Source organism: Heptranchias perlo, chromosome 25, assembly GCF_035084215.1.
Source record: "Heptranchias perlo isolate sHepPer1 chromosome 25, sHepPer1.hap1, whole genome shotgun sequence".
In the NCBI taxonomy this organism is placed as follows: domain Eukaryota; kingdom Metazoa; phylum Chordata; class Chondrichthyes; order Hexanchiformes; family Hexanchidae; genus Heptranchias; species Heptranchias perlo.
In genome coordinates, this window is record NC_090349.1 from 10,553,625 (window position 1) to 10,568,902 (window position 15,278).

Consider the following 15,278-nt stretch of genomic DNA (forward strand, 5'->3'; position numbering starts at 1 on the left):
TATTTTCTCATCTTACCTTACTCCATATTCCTGGTTTACAGAGAAACATGAGCTGCTTTTGGCCTTGGCAAATGTTCCTCTGTAATTGTCATTAGGTGGGGTGTGAAAGTCAGCCAGGGAAACTCAACCTCATTTTTCCACCCTCCCTTTGGGAAAGAATCTGGCTTCTGCTTGGTCCTACATCTCAAAAGGCACAGCTGAAATGAGGCCATCATATGGGAAAACTACAAGTGTAGACTTATGTCCATTGAGGGTCTGAATACAACTACTACAACGAGCAAAATGTGGGTTTTTACCCCAAATTATTGGCTTATCTTTTGCTCAATTCATTGCTCCTATCTGCTGTTAATATATGGTCCCTTGGCTTCACTGCTCCGCATAGGATATACCTGTCATATCCTAGATTCTCCACAATTCTACATAAAAATTACCACAATTAAATACAAATGTATGACAGCTTACTTTATAGTGTTATGAATACCAAACAGAGCCTACACGAGGCATGAGAAACAGAATAATGCAACATTAATGAGATGTACAAGTTACTTTACACATTGATTAATCTTCACAATTTCATTACAGTTATACAATTAAACATTCTGAAGCATATATAACCAACATCAAAGTGAATTTTGACCATTTTACTCAATGTACTTTGGAATACATTTGCCTCAGTCTAAGCTCCTTCCCCCCCCTCCCCTCCCCCAACCCCCAAAAAAGTTATGCAGCAACTAACCCAAGTGTTTAGAGAGGCATAATGTTGGAAAGATTATGACTTGCCTTCTCAGTGACACGGCTATACCACACATACGTAGGATTTCACTCACTGGCTTTTTTTTGTTCATTTCAGAGTCTGACTTAGAACCAGATAATGCTATTATGACAAACTGTAAATGCAACTTAATAGCAACATGATATAAATTATAACCAATACACACTATTTCTAGTTATTTTTCCAAGGGTGATGATTAAGGATGTTTGATGATTACTACTGGCGAATGAAGCCCTGGGAATTTCAGTTAACTTCAGACAAGCAAAAAGGCCATGATTCACTGAGAATGTACACCATCCCGGTGCACAGCCTAATGAATATGGGGGCTATGTAACAAATTTGAAATCTCCCACCCACTGCTTGCTCTGCATGCGTGTGTTTTTTTCTGCATATTTTTAAAATTAGGGATCATCCAGCAGATATTGTGTCTCACTTCTAAGTGACAAGCTATGAAGAAATCTCTTAATCTAACTTTAATCCTATCCAGCAGTGAAGATAAGTCACTTAAAAAGTTTTGCAGTCATTTTTCTAGGTAGTACCAAGATACAATGCAAAACAGCAACAACAGAAATAAAAGCCAGGCAAAAGATCAAACATAATTAGCTGCTAGGGGGAAGAGATGGGAGCCACATCTTGGCCCACATTAATAGTCCTCATTTTAGATCTTTTCATATGTAGGATTTATTGATATTGAGAGATTTTTACTGTCAGAACATCAGTCATGTTACATATGTGGTATGAACAGGTCTTTACACAATTTCTGTAAACATTATTACAACAGTCATGATAATCAATGCCATGGCTCATTCGGTTTCTATATTTTCATACTATACAAAGCCTGCTAATTGATATGCCTGGTGGGAAGCAAGTGGGATCCTTATGACATCAGGTCCCACTAAACAAAACCATCAGTATTCATTTACATACAGTGTTAATCAACTAATACTTGACATATATTCCATTAGCTGACATCAATCGAAAGTTACAGTCCCGGAATCTCACTCTCTGACTCTGGGCCGTCTCCGTTATCACACAACAGTAACAGTGGACTGGATGAACTCAAAACTATTGGGCAATTAAGCCAGTGAGACCGATACCCACCTGTGTCCTCCACATGCACACTTGGAATGTCAGTCTTATTCATTACATTTATAACTTTAGAAGGACAGAGAATATATGACAGAAAGTGAAATAGGTTTGTTCTTTTTAAATTTCATGGCTAAATTGTACAAGTCCTCTTATGAGTGAAGGCTGATACAGTTTCTCCATGTGTCATTTAAAAAAAAACATAAAATTATGTGTACCTTTATTATGTTTGAACCAGCAAACAAAAAGGTAGGATGTCGATACTTTTTTCTTCCAGCCAATATCATTAGCCAAGGACCTGAATCAAACACTGATTTCAAAACAGCTTGAACCTTTGTATCCTAACTGTCCTACTGAAAAGAATTTTACTTAATATATTTAATAAATACTACTCATCTGGATCACAAGAGAGCAAAGTTTCTAAAACAATTTGAGAATCAGTGCTTAAAATTAATTGTCACATATCCGAGCCCAGCTCGGCACACTGCTTGTCTGAAATATGATTGGCTAATGACTCGATGATGTCGAGAAGCAGCGCTTGACTTAGGGATCGTAGGTTGGGCAACTTGGAGACCTTGGGGAGAGAGGGAAGGAAAAAAAATGGATTTAAGAAATTAGGAAACAAGAGGGGTATATAACAAGCTTTTAAACTGAATTAGTAAGATCTTTTCAGTAAGATCTGGAAAGACACACAACTGAACTACACTGTCCATCTGTGTATCTCTTTGTAACAATGAAGGAGAACAGACAGTATCTCACCTGCATCAGTAAAACACAGCAAAGTGCCAGATTAACAGAACAATACCAGAGTGGGTTTCAGGACCTTCCATGAGCCCCTCACACTGCACCCACCAACCCAAAAACAACTTTGGTCTGGCAGAAAACAAGTCAGTATATTTGTATAAACCAGTTCTGATGAAAGGTCATCAATCTGAAATGTTAACTTCTCTCTCCACAGATGCTGCCTGACCTGCTGAGTGTTTCCAGTATTGTCTATTTTTATTTTTAATATATTTGCTAGTGGGGGTGGGGGGGGGGAATTCAGGAATACAATGTCCATTAAAACTGAATATTTATTAGACATCACAGGCAATCAAAAGGGGAACACAAGATATGAATACCATTGAGCTTTTATGAAACATGGAGTTATGCAAATTAAAATCCTATATACACAAGCATCACTTCCTCATTCAGATCCAAGTGCACAGGGGAATAGTTGTGGAAGTTGACTTGTAGAAGCGCATAAATCCATTACAACTACAACCAATACTCCTTCAGTAAAGTAATATATCTTTTTTCTCATTCATTCTCCATGTACAGTTTCAATGGATACTTTCCCAAAAGCTGTCCAACTAGGAACCAGAACAGAGACCTGGAGGGTTCTGTCATACAGTATGTCCTCAGCTGGAGCCAGGTGCAAAAATGTAATACTTGGTGACTGTAAACAGATTACTACATCTAGCAGCTTTGCAGATTCCTGCTTAAACAACGATTAAAAGTCAGCCCATGCTTTGCCTGCAGATTTTGCTGTGTGATTAACTTTCTCTTCTCACTAGTTATGACTGGCAGCTGAGATATTTCACTAAACAATAGTTTTGCTGATTGTTTTTTTTGTAGTTAGTTTACCCAGTGTCCATAGGAGATCCTTGGCATACTGCCAGGTGGGAGCACAGAGTTAGCATTCAGGGCCCTCATACTGGTTTGGGGAATATTTCTAGAGTTTTCCCAAGCACAGTGGTTTGTTGATTGATCCGGCTTAAAGACATACTTTGCCCTATCCTAAAAGCACTGGTAGTGCGATGAGAATTTTATGATCACTTCCTGCCTTTCAGGCTGATGTTTTGCATTTTTCTCGGAACCTTTAGTAGAAAATTACACGATGCAAAGTCAAAGTTGATTGGTCGGAATCAGTTACAAGTAGAATCAAAAAAATTCTTCCTGCAAATTAAGTAAATGTAGATGCAGATGCTTTTTTCCAGTTTTCTCCCCATTCACTAATATCTGTAAAAGCAGTATGAATGCAAATGAAGAAACTAAGGATAGATACTATGTGGGTACTGTATAAAGGGAAAAGGTCATACAATAGGATTTTGTAGTTCACTCTTAAAGGAACAGAATTCCTGAAAGTATCTTCCAATCCTTTAATAACTATGTTTAGTATGGACCATTAACCATGAAATATGAAGGAAATTGCATGAATTAATGCAGCAATAATCGGTTACGTAGATTATGACAAAACTAGCTTAACATTCAGGTTTCGGGCAAATTCATGCCTGATCAAAATTTCAGAACAAAATTTAAAAATTGTTTTTAAAAACTCACTCTTGAGCAGCCTTTAGTTTCATATGAATTGCATTCAATAAAATAAAAAATAAATCAATGATGTAACTAGAAGGGTGGCCTAGTCACTAGTTTGCTATCATGACAGCTGCGTAAGTAACTTTGTGTAAGATTTTATACTGAATGATACAAAGTAGAATTGAAATCCTTCAGATGCCGACAGGCTAGTGTGAATTTCTCAGATTGTTTGTAGGGGTTCAAATCAAGGAATAGGCAGAGCTATAGAATAAAATGTTAAGCACAGAATCCAATGGCTCGTTGGTGTACAGTCGTCACCTACATTATAGAATGGTGGTTCGTGGATTCCTGCTTAGTGCTCTCCCTTAGGGAAAACAGGAATGCAAGTCAGGCAAGACTACCATCAGTTCTACAGCTGCAATGGCAGAGTAGTCACAAGTATATGAACTTTCATAAAAAGATTCAAATTAGTATTTAAAAAATATGAAGACAATGTTTGGTTATTTTATTTAGTGTCATTCTGACTTCACAAATGGCTAGTGAGAAAGTTATTGCCGTGAGGGATTAAAAAAATGTATTTATGCCAATTAGCATTTGTGGCTGCTACGGTTCTGCAATGAAGTACTAATTTATCTGCAAGATTCTAACAAAAACAATTTGGTGAGATTTATACCGTTACAAAATTTGCAACATCTTTATTACATAGAATTTATTTAACAAGGTATGTTTATTCACAGCACAACAAAGTGAACAACTGAACAGCATCAGAAAACAACTTGCATTTATATTGCGCCTTTAACATAGTAAAACGTCCCAAGGCGCTTAGTGCCAGGATGTTAAACTGAACTTCTGTGGCTAACAGAGGCTAGCAGTAGCACAGATATTGTATATTCCACACAGCACACAGATATTATCCCTCTTTTTGAGTAAAACTTAACCCTTTTAGAACTTTCTTCTCTCTACCCAGCCATGTAACTTTGAATCTTCTTAACCTGCTCAACATCTTGGCTCAGATTCATAGAATACCCTTCTTGTTCCCAACCAACAAGACGTTTGATCTAAGCAGTAAGCATCTCAGAGCAAGGACACCAATTTGCCTCAGAGTTAAGGAGTGAGAAGGAGATTGATTTAAAGGGGAAACTTTAAATTTACGTCCTTTGCCTCTTGCAACATATTTTATTGTACGAAAGCCAATTGTGCTTTGGTGGAGCAGGCTGCTAATCTAACAACTGAGGGTTCAGCATATAATGCAGTTGAAATACTTCTGCTGGAAAATTGCACATTGCTTTCAATGACACAGAAGAATAGACAAACAAGAAGCCACATAGAAAACGTGTTTCACTTTGATAGGGAAGAATAGGATGTAACAATTGCAGCAATCAATATCAGGTTATACATGCATATTACATTCATCAGATGCTCAGTTTTGTAGGATTACAGAAACCCCAAAGAGTGCTCAGAGATACATTTTTTCCTGCGGCAAAATATAATGCTGTAAAATCAAATACTTTGGCATAAACGTTTTAAAGTTTGCATCACACACAAACACCCTGGGAACAAGGTACAGTAATGAGCAGTTTCTTTTTGAAAAAGTATAATATATTTTAGCTGTCAAAACTTCAGAGATGGTTCAGTCATGAAAAAACACAAGTTTGTTTGTGTTCTTGAAGTGTTTTGTTTGTATAATTTACCTTTTATTTCACATTCAAGTGCAATGTCACAATATCATGTGATAATGACTTGCAAAGATATCTAATAAATTGTCATCGCAATAACCAAATTCTTTGATCGGGAATTAGGACAAAAAAAACATGTGAAATGCCAGTATTCATTAAATTCTGGTGATCAACACAATTGTATATTAGCTCCCTGCACCAAGTGTGTTCATCACATTCTCAAACATATTGTTCCACTAACTTCAAATTAAAAACCAGTGTAAATATCCTAGTTAACTCCAAATCAGATCTTAATTTCAAAATGCTGCAGTATTTCATAACAGTGAAAACACACAGTTACTCACTCCACCTTGGTATTTGGTACTTCATAATCGGTCATAATGTGATATCTCTACTGCTGAATGGATTTACTCATTTCTCACTTCTTGGACCCACTTGCTCAAAGCACTTTGTCTTGCTAGCACTGTCTTTGTCACAGGTTCAAATTACCAGCACACTAAGCCCTGTGGATATTGGGGCATTGCTACTTTTTGGCTTCACTACATGGAATAAACTGCAGCGTGTCATTACTCTCATTATTTAAATCTCCCGTCATTAACAAACCCAACTGCCGTAATGGGCACTGGGAAAGTTTGCCCTCCGTTACTGACTTACCTTCTGCAAGGCAAACTACTAAGAGCAGTTTCAGACCAATCTTAGCAAACATAATTGGTCACTTGATCAGTATTCACAGTTCGGTACGCCAATGTGCCAACCTGGGTTTACAGACAGTAGAAAATCCATTTGGCAATTTAAGTAAAACTTTCAAATTGCCTGGAATTAACACAATCATCACAGAAATCTCTAGGTTTTAACAATATGGGGTAATGCGGGGTTAATTTTTGAGGTCTCCTTTCCATAGGTAATAATGAACACAAGTGGCTCAGGGCTCTAACGTGCTGCTACAGTACACTAGGACTCGGGCTCCTGCAAACTGTCAACTCTCAATTTCAGCTCGAGCTGTCTGGGAGACATAGATCAGAGGTGAGGAACTTATACAGGGGCAAAGGAGAAAAATCAAAATTCATATTGGCGAGTTTGCCAACTAGTTACAGAGCAGCACTGGTGGAATAGAAGTGGTCACTGTTTGAACTCTAGATCTGAGTTGAGTACAAAGCATTGTGGGAACTTTTCCACAGGATGGAAAATAGATGGGGAAAAATCGGGTTGCTCACTGCTACATTCAGACGTAATCTGGGTCAGAATCAATCCCAACAACAGGGCACTGCAATGTCAATTGTTTTATTGCACATCTACCAGAGTAGATCAAAGTCAAGATTACTAGTTACTGTAAACCCAGATGAAGTCTTTGGTTGGTTTCAGTGGCACTGAGCAAGCTGCCCACAAGGCCATAAACTGATTCCAGGCCCCAAATAAAGCCAAATGAATATAGCCAAACATATTTGCCACTTTACTCAGTATAAGAGAGAAGATTGTGGTCCAATGCACAATTATTTTTGTTAATATGAAATCCCTTTACTCTCTGTCTCCCTGGATAATATTCCAACTGTGCTCAAGAGTAGGGAGGCAACTCGCCTTCAGGCATCTGCCAGTATTGTTTTGAAGCAGCTGCTTGAAGTTACACTTGAGCAGCCCAAGTGCAACTCTCCCCCAAATTATCCTTCCCCCACGGCAGGGCAGCTGATGGGAGGGATTTGAAAATGAAGACCTTGGAAGTTGACGGGGCACCGGAAGCCAGTGCAAGGATGACATGTGTGTGGCGAAGAACTTGGGCTGCAGAGCTCTGAATTAGCTGAAGTTAGTGAAGGATAGACGCAGAGAGAGATCAGTGAGGACCACATTGGAGAAATCAATCCTTGAGGTGATGAAGGTGTGGGTGTGGGTTTCAACAGTGGAGTGGACAAGATGGTGGTGGGGGGGGGTGGGGGGGGGGGGGAGATGCAGGCAACATTCTAGATCCTGAAGGCGGTTTTGTTGACCAGACTGGATGTGGAGTAAAATGTTCACTGTCAAAGAGAATGTTGAGAGACTGTGCACAACTTGACTCAAACCAAGTAAACAGCCACGGACATTGAGGGGAGTCAGTGCCAGAAGCACAAAGGTACCGGTGAGAGCTAAACGGGTAGGGTTCAGTTTGCCGATGTTGAGTTGTAGATAGTTTCAACTCTTGATGCTGGACAGGCAGTCAGACAAGCACAGCACAAGACGGAGGTGAAAAAAAACCTCAACCATATTGTGAACCTATATAGCAACTATGACAGTGAGACATCTTTTGCCAGATTTTTCTGAACTTATTGTAACATCTCCATTCCAGATTTGTCCAAGAAAGCAGATCTCGACCTGATCTGACCAGAAACAAGAGGATAGGCTCCGTACTGCAGTAGCCAAGATGGTATAAATGGACAACAGACTCCCACATAGCCAAACAGGATCCTACCTACCTTGGTGAAATGATGTACAATAATGTGGAGGCAGTGTTTCTTCATGTCCACAGCCTGAGTCTTATCAGCTGCTTCCAGAATCTAAACAGACAGGGAAAAAGTTTAAATTATTTAGCACCATTATGTTCATTTTGTTGACTGAACAACTTACATAATGCCTTAATGCAGAAAAACATCCAAGGCACTTCACAGCATAATCAAAAAATGAACACTGAGCCAAAGGAGGTACAAGGAGGGATGATCTAAAGCTTGGTCAAAGAGGTGGGTTTTAAGGAATGTTCTTAAAGGAGGAAAAAGAGGTGGAGACACAGAGAACTTTAGGGAGGGAATTCCCGAACAGAGGGCCTAGGCAGCTGAAGGCACAATCACCATTGCTAGTGTGAAGGCAGAGGGGGATGCACAAAAGGTCAGAATCAAAGGAAAGGTCAGTTTGGGGGGCAGTAGTAGGGCTGGAAGAGGTTACAGGGATAGGGGGCATGGAGGCCATGAAGGGATTTAAACACAAGGATGAGAATTTAAAATTTGAGACATTGGGGAACTGGGAGCCAATGTAGATCAGCAGGACAGAGGTGACACTGAGCAGGACAGGATATGGATGAGCTGAAATTTACTGAGGATGGGAGGCCGGCATTGGAATAGTCGTCTGGAGGTGACAAAGGTATGATGGGGGTTTCAGCGGCAGATGGTGCGAGATAGGGATGGGGCAGAGGTGGGTGAAGTAGAAGTAGGCGGTCTTTGTGACGAAGGATATGGGGTCGGAAGCTGAGTTTGGGATCGAACAGGACACCAACGTCGCAAACATTCTAGTTCAGCCAAAGTCTGTGGCTGAGGAAGTGGATGAAATGGGTGGCAAGGAATTGGGAGTTTGTGGCAGGGGCTGAAAGTGACGATGGCTTCGGTCTTCCCAATATTTAGGTGGAGTAAGTTATAGTTCATCCAAGTCTTGATGTTGGACAAACAGTCTGACAATAGAGGCATTGAAGGGATCAAAAGAGGTGATGGAGGTAGAGCTGGATGGCATCAGCATACATGATGATCTGGTCAAGGGGCAGAATGTAGATAAGTGGGCCCAGGGATAGATCCTTGCAGGTCTCCAGAGGACATGGTAAAGGGCAGGAAGAGAAGCTATTGCTGGCGATGCTCTGGCTACAATTGGACAAATAAGAGTGGAACCAAGCAAGGGCAGTCACACCGAACTGGACAATGGAGGGGAGCCGTTAGACGAGATGGTGTGGTATGATCACCCGTGTCAAAGGCTGCAGAGGCAAAGAAGGACAATTCAGGTCAGTGTCATAGAAAATTTCAAGACTTGGTTACAGCCGTTTCAGTGCTGTGGCAGTGGTGGAAACCTGATTCAAGAGATTCAAATAGGGAGTTGCAGGAGAGATGGGCACAGATTTGAGAGGTGACAACTTGTTCAAGGGCTTGAGAGGAAAGGGAGGTTGGAGAATGGGCTGTAGTTTACATTGACAGAGGGGTTGAGGGTGGGCTTTTTTGAGGTGGGGCATGATGATGGCTGTTTTGAAAGGGAAGGGGACAACACCCTAGGAGAGGGAACCATTTACAACTCTAGCTAGCAATGAGGCCAGGAAGGGAAGTTGGGTGGTCAGCAATTTAGTGGGAGTGGAATCAAGGGAACAGAAGGTGGATTTCATGGACAAAATTAGCTCGGCGACGACATAGGAGAGATGAGAAGCTTGACGGAGATGCTGCATCAGGGCAAGCCTGAAGGGATCTTTAGCTTGGCAGGCAAGGGGAAAAACAGGAGAGGCAACTGAATGGATGGGCTCAATCTAAATGACATCCATAAGCTCCTCCCATTTGTTGCTGGAGGTAATGGTGGAGGGGGCAGGGGAGAGGGGTTTAAGGAGATGGTTGGTGGTGGAGCAAAGAAGCCAGGATGATCCTGGAGTAATGTGTAGTTTTGGCAGGAGAGTGAGGCCCGATAGCACTTGATGTGGTCCAGCCACATCTAGTGATTGATGGCTAAAGCAGTTTTGCACCAGATACTCAAGTTGTGCCCTTTGGACCGAAACATTCATAGGATATGCAAGGAGGCAAGGCAATAACCAAGAACAGTCTGATCAAGGGTAAGTGCTAGCGTAATTCCTTAATATATATGCTTTGCACTAGCTCCATTTAGAACTGTCAGGTGCACTAACAATCGGGATGGACATTCTGAACTGTAGTTAATCTTTGTGGGGAAAGTAGATAGATGGGATGGCATATTTGCAATGAAAGCAGAAAAGACAAGTCACCTGCAGAACATTCTCAACTGTCACATTCATCTCCAGGTTCTGCTTACAATATGCTTGCAGTCTGTTGTTTGTGAAACCATAATAATAAGGTGCTGAAAACAAATATCTGTCAAGAGAGAAGTCAAAGAAACCTGGCTCATGGTGAATATGGGATTAATGGCTGTACAAATTTAAACTCGTCAAAACCGCATGCACAGTGAAAACAGCCATTCCTGCCACTATGATTACACAGCAAGTAAAGTAGCTGGAAGTTTAACAGGCACCTATCTCAGCACTCACTGCCCTTTCCCCCCCCCCCAACCCCCACAATAGATGCTGACAATGTTTCTATTGACATTTACTACCTAACATTTGAAATTCATAGTTTTCCTCTTATGTCTCATCTTCCCTCCTCCCTCACTTGTGCCACTCTCCTTCAGAGGCCTGTGCCAATGGCAATCTGTACCCAAACTATTAGGAGAGGCAAGAGAATGGTCTGGATAACCCCACCCTTCGACTTCTCCTCCTCCATGCAAGACATCTGTTTACCACCTCTCCTCCCTCATATGGAGCAGTTCAAATCGAGATCTCACTGCAGAGAATTCAAAATATTCTTACCTCATCAGCACCAATCCTAGAGCCACCTGCAAGTGTTTACAGCTACATCAGAAGCATAGTGTCGCAAGTAGCATTTCCAGCAATATCCTACTCAGCACATATATTTTGCCACATACTTTATTTGTAAATTCAGCAAGTAGCACAGTCGGAGGATGGCAATCCCAGAATATATGAAACAAAGACTTACAGACTGAGATAACCAAGGATTTTTCTCTCACCAGTATTTCTTCTTTATGTTTTTAAACCTACTTATACCATTTCATCAAACACCAGTTGTTAGTTAATTTAACTAGTTTCTATTGATCAGGATGGCCATCATTGAAAGTGAAATTGCACAAAACAAGACAATGAGGTTCAGATGTCTACAGTGCATTTTGAAATCCTCCCTTTTAGTTCTTATTTTTCAGGTATTTTCACTGCCATTCATAATTTCCCGAGTCAATGGGAAAAGGTTACACTGCTCCCAAGACTGGCCTAGGCAATTCGCATTCCAGTTTTCACTCAAATTTTCCCCACGTTCCTTTGGAAAACCAGCTAGCCTCCGCTTGTTCCATCCACTGAGAACATGATCCGAACTGTGAGCTTGCTGCGAGATGAACAGATGTGAATCTGTACTTTACTACTCACACTATAGCATGGTAGAGCACTAGAGCACAGTTTGTTCAGAAGTGCAAGCCTAGTAGGGAAAAGGTGGCAATGTTGCTGTGTAAGTAAGCCATGCACTAAGAAAGGATACAGCGAATCCTCTGGAGGCATGTTGACTTCACCATAGTACACATAGCGAAGGAGTGACTCGAAAGCTTGTCGACTTGGCACCATTTCGCCAATGGAGATATTGACCTGCCCATCTTCAGGCATGAAAGATCGGAACATAGCTTCAAAATAACTAGAAAACATCAAACACAAACCAATATTCAAAACAAGATCACATTAATGCACATTTACTGTCAGGTCAAAGTCTCTAATACAATAAATGTAATCAAAACCAACTTCACAGAGTAGTGTGTTTTAACATGCTACTGTTTGCATAGGAAACCCATTAATGTTGCAATTCTATCATTAAATCTGCCAAATGAAAAACAAAATTAAAATGACCTATTTTGATACAACTTAATTAAACTTGAACTACTTGTGTTAACAGTGCACTCCTTGACATTTGTAGTCCACCCAGCCCCAGCTTTCCTCAGGGGCACATGGTACTAGAGACAATACGTGCACTATTGTGTCTTCCATTGTATGAAGACACAATATCAAGACAGCATGGAGGTGGTGGAATCAGTTGTGCTCAGGGGCAGCATTCTGACCACTTTTTTTTTAAAGTTGGTTAAAAATAGTTTTCAAAAACAAAACTCTCAGATAGAGGATAGGAAGTTGTAATTTTCTTTGGGAGGGATACCATAAGCAGCTTTCATGACTCATATTTTAATGCACTTTTGAGACAATTAACTACCATCCAGTTTTTTATTAACACTAGTTGATCTCCTGTGGCTTTGCTCATGAATCTATAAAATTGGACTCTTTCTTCTCCCTGCTGCTGCATGGTCCAGTTGGCGGCGCATCATTGGAACTGGAGCTGAGGTTTAGGCCGAGACCATTACTCCCCAGAAACAAACAGTACATTGTTATCCAATAGGGTTCATTTCTTGTGACGTTCACAGATTAAAAACTTTTAAAAATTGAGTACACATCAAAAATCTGTGCCACTTACACACCCATTTAGATAATCTATGTCCCTCCCCCACCCCATTACATAAATAATTCAATCTGTGCCCCTCATCTGCCTCAGTCACAGTCCCTCACCATGGCACACTGGTGCTGTAGGGACAATTTTTCTAAGTTTGGGATACAATATAGAGGGAGCCTTTCTCTGAATTTATCTCTTGCCAATGTCAGGAGACCAATCAGCAATCTGATTGAATCACTAGCAGACCTCTGGAATGCAGTTTGGCTAACACTCACCTTGCACTGGACCTGCCTATTGTTTATAAACTGAAAAAGAGTTACCAAAACTGGCCCCATTTTATTATATACTTAATTAATTAATAAAACTAGCTGTGGTGAGGTTCCAATATCTTCTTTCCCCATAATCACAGAAGTCTGGGTCTCTGCTCTCAAGTCACCAGCCATCCAGGCACCTTGCTGGACTTCTAACACTCCACCTCCTGCTGTTTGGAGGTGGCTACCCCTCGTCTGCAAGCTGCTCCTGGGTGTAAACCAACTACTCTCGCTGAAAGAGAGCAAGCAGGGAGAGCAGTAGACCCTGCACTGAGGTGAGGAAAGAGGAAGACCTGGTGGGTGAAGATCTGGTGCAGCCAGGTGTCAAAAACATGGAATAGGTGAGAGCTGCAAGCTGGAGCCACCTAATGTGTAGTGTCCAACCCTGGGCAAAGGACAAATTTAAGGAGGTCAAAGAGCTGGGCCTGAGCAAGATGCCAGTCTAAAGAGTATAGTGCATGAGAGGCAAAACCAAAAGGGAGACTGGGAGATCCGTGGGAACCAGGAGGCTGGATGCCAATTGGAATTGCAGGAATCGGTCCATGGAAACCATGACTGATCAAACTAACAGCAATGTGGTCCCCACAGACCAAATCACTAGAGGAAATGCAATCAAGAGCCCAAATAGATTGTTAAAAGACAACAGTTTTTTTTAAAAAATAACAGGTTTTGTTGGGACAAAATCAAAGTGAAATATTTATAAAAACAACATACAAATCACCACAAATTTCACAGCATTTGGGGTAGAAGAACTCAAGGGTGTGTGTGTGTGTGCGTGCGTGCGTGCGTGCGTGCGTGCGTGGAGGGGGGAGCCATTGGCCTTCAAACCCATTTTTTCCAACAGCCATGAGCACTTTGAACTGCCATTATTTTGCTATTCATTCACCCAGGAAACCCGATTTGAACACAGTGTAGACTGACATGATGAGAGTCTCCTCGATCTGCTGGATGTAAGGGGGCAAAATGAAATGAGTACGACAGTCTCAACTCAAAGAGTGCAAGTCGACAGCACAAAACTGCCCATATTTCAGCTCTCAAAGAGGAAAAGTACTGGAAAATGTCACTGCTAGACCAGTAGGAGCATTCTTTTAACCTGAGATACAAAATACAGTGAGATTTACTCTGAACTTATCTCTGCCAATTTGTTAGGGAGAAGAAAATTATCTTCTTTTTGAGTTATTTAACCACCTCTCCACCCAAGCACCACTGTTGAAATAAGTGGTTTTGCCATGTCCATTTACGTCCGAGTGCTTTGTGCTTCTAATTTTAGTAGAAGATAACAAAACAAAAAGTGAAGTTATACTTCAAAAATCCATCTGGCTGAAAAACTTGCCTTTAGAACCAGTTTTCAACCAAAGACAATTTTAAAAAAAAAACGATGTGGGTCCCAGCTTGAAAACTGACAGTAGAAGCAGCAGAACAAAATAGCAAGATTGCTCCAAATAAGTTAAACTATTTTAATCTTCAAAAAGGCAGAGGAGCAGAAGAAAGGGAACATGAACAAAAAAATTGCACAACTGTTTTCTTAAATTAGTAACTATTCTAAGGTAAGCAAATTATCCCCATATGGCAGTCCACCTGGACATATGCCTCTATTATTGAGGGCAGGCAGCCTGCTCCGAGACATCCACCAATAACCCGCGTTGGCTAACTGCTAGAAGGTGTGATTACCACCCAAACTGGACTATCCAGATGAACTTTGTTCCCCTTACCAGGAAACACCGCAGCCTCAACTTGGCATTTGTCTGCTTGTCATAGTTCTGAGACTGTATCCTCTCGCTCCATGATCCAATGCTATCACCCCAGTAACTGCTTACTTCTGCTATTAGTTTTTTTAAAAATCCCCGTGGCCTTGCAAGTTCATTTTAAGTTCTTCATTCTCACTTTCTAGTCCCTCCAAGGCATCACTCCACCGTACCTCCACAACCTCCTGCAGCCATACATCCCCACACTCGCTGCTGTTCCAGACATCAGATTAATCCTTATTCCCTCTCTGCAACCAGTGGCCATTCTATCAGCAACACGCCCTGCCTTGTAGAACTACCTCCCTAGATCGCTCCACCTTGCCAGTTCCCTTTCTACTTTCAAAAGCCTCCCAAAAAAACTCAACCCATCCAAAAGTTCTTCCCTCTTGCCGGTGTCCACTTTTTTCTCT

At 41.1% G+C, this 15,278-nt stretch overlaps 1 protein-coding gene across 1 annotated transcript in view; it reads right to left on the minus strand.

Moving 5' to 3' along the window:
- Window positions 1-457: 457 nt before the first annotated feature.
- Window positions 458-15,278, minus strand: part of lztr1 (leucine zipper like post translational regulator 1) — a 53,416-nt gene continuing 38,595 nt past the window's right edge. The window contains exons 18-21 of the mRNA XM_068005584.1: window positions 11,865-12,014; window positions 10,532-10,637; window positions 8,274-8,354; window positions 458-2,432 (exon numbers count right to left, since the gene is read on the minus strand). Coding sequence (XP_067861685.1) covers window positions 2,316-2,432; window positions 8,274-8,354; window positions 10,532-10,637; window positions 11,865-12,014 — 454 coding nt within the window. The 3' untranslated portion in view covers window positions 458-2,315. The remainder of the gene's footprint in view (window positions 2,433-8,273; window positions 8,355-10,531; window positions 10,638-11,864; window positions 12,015-15,278) is intronic.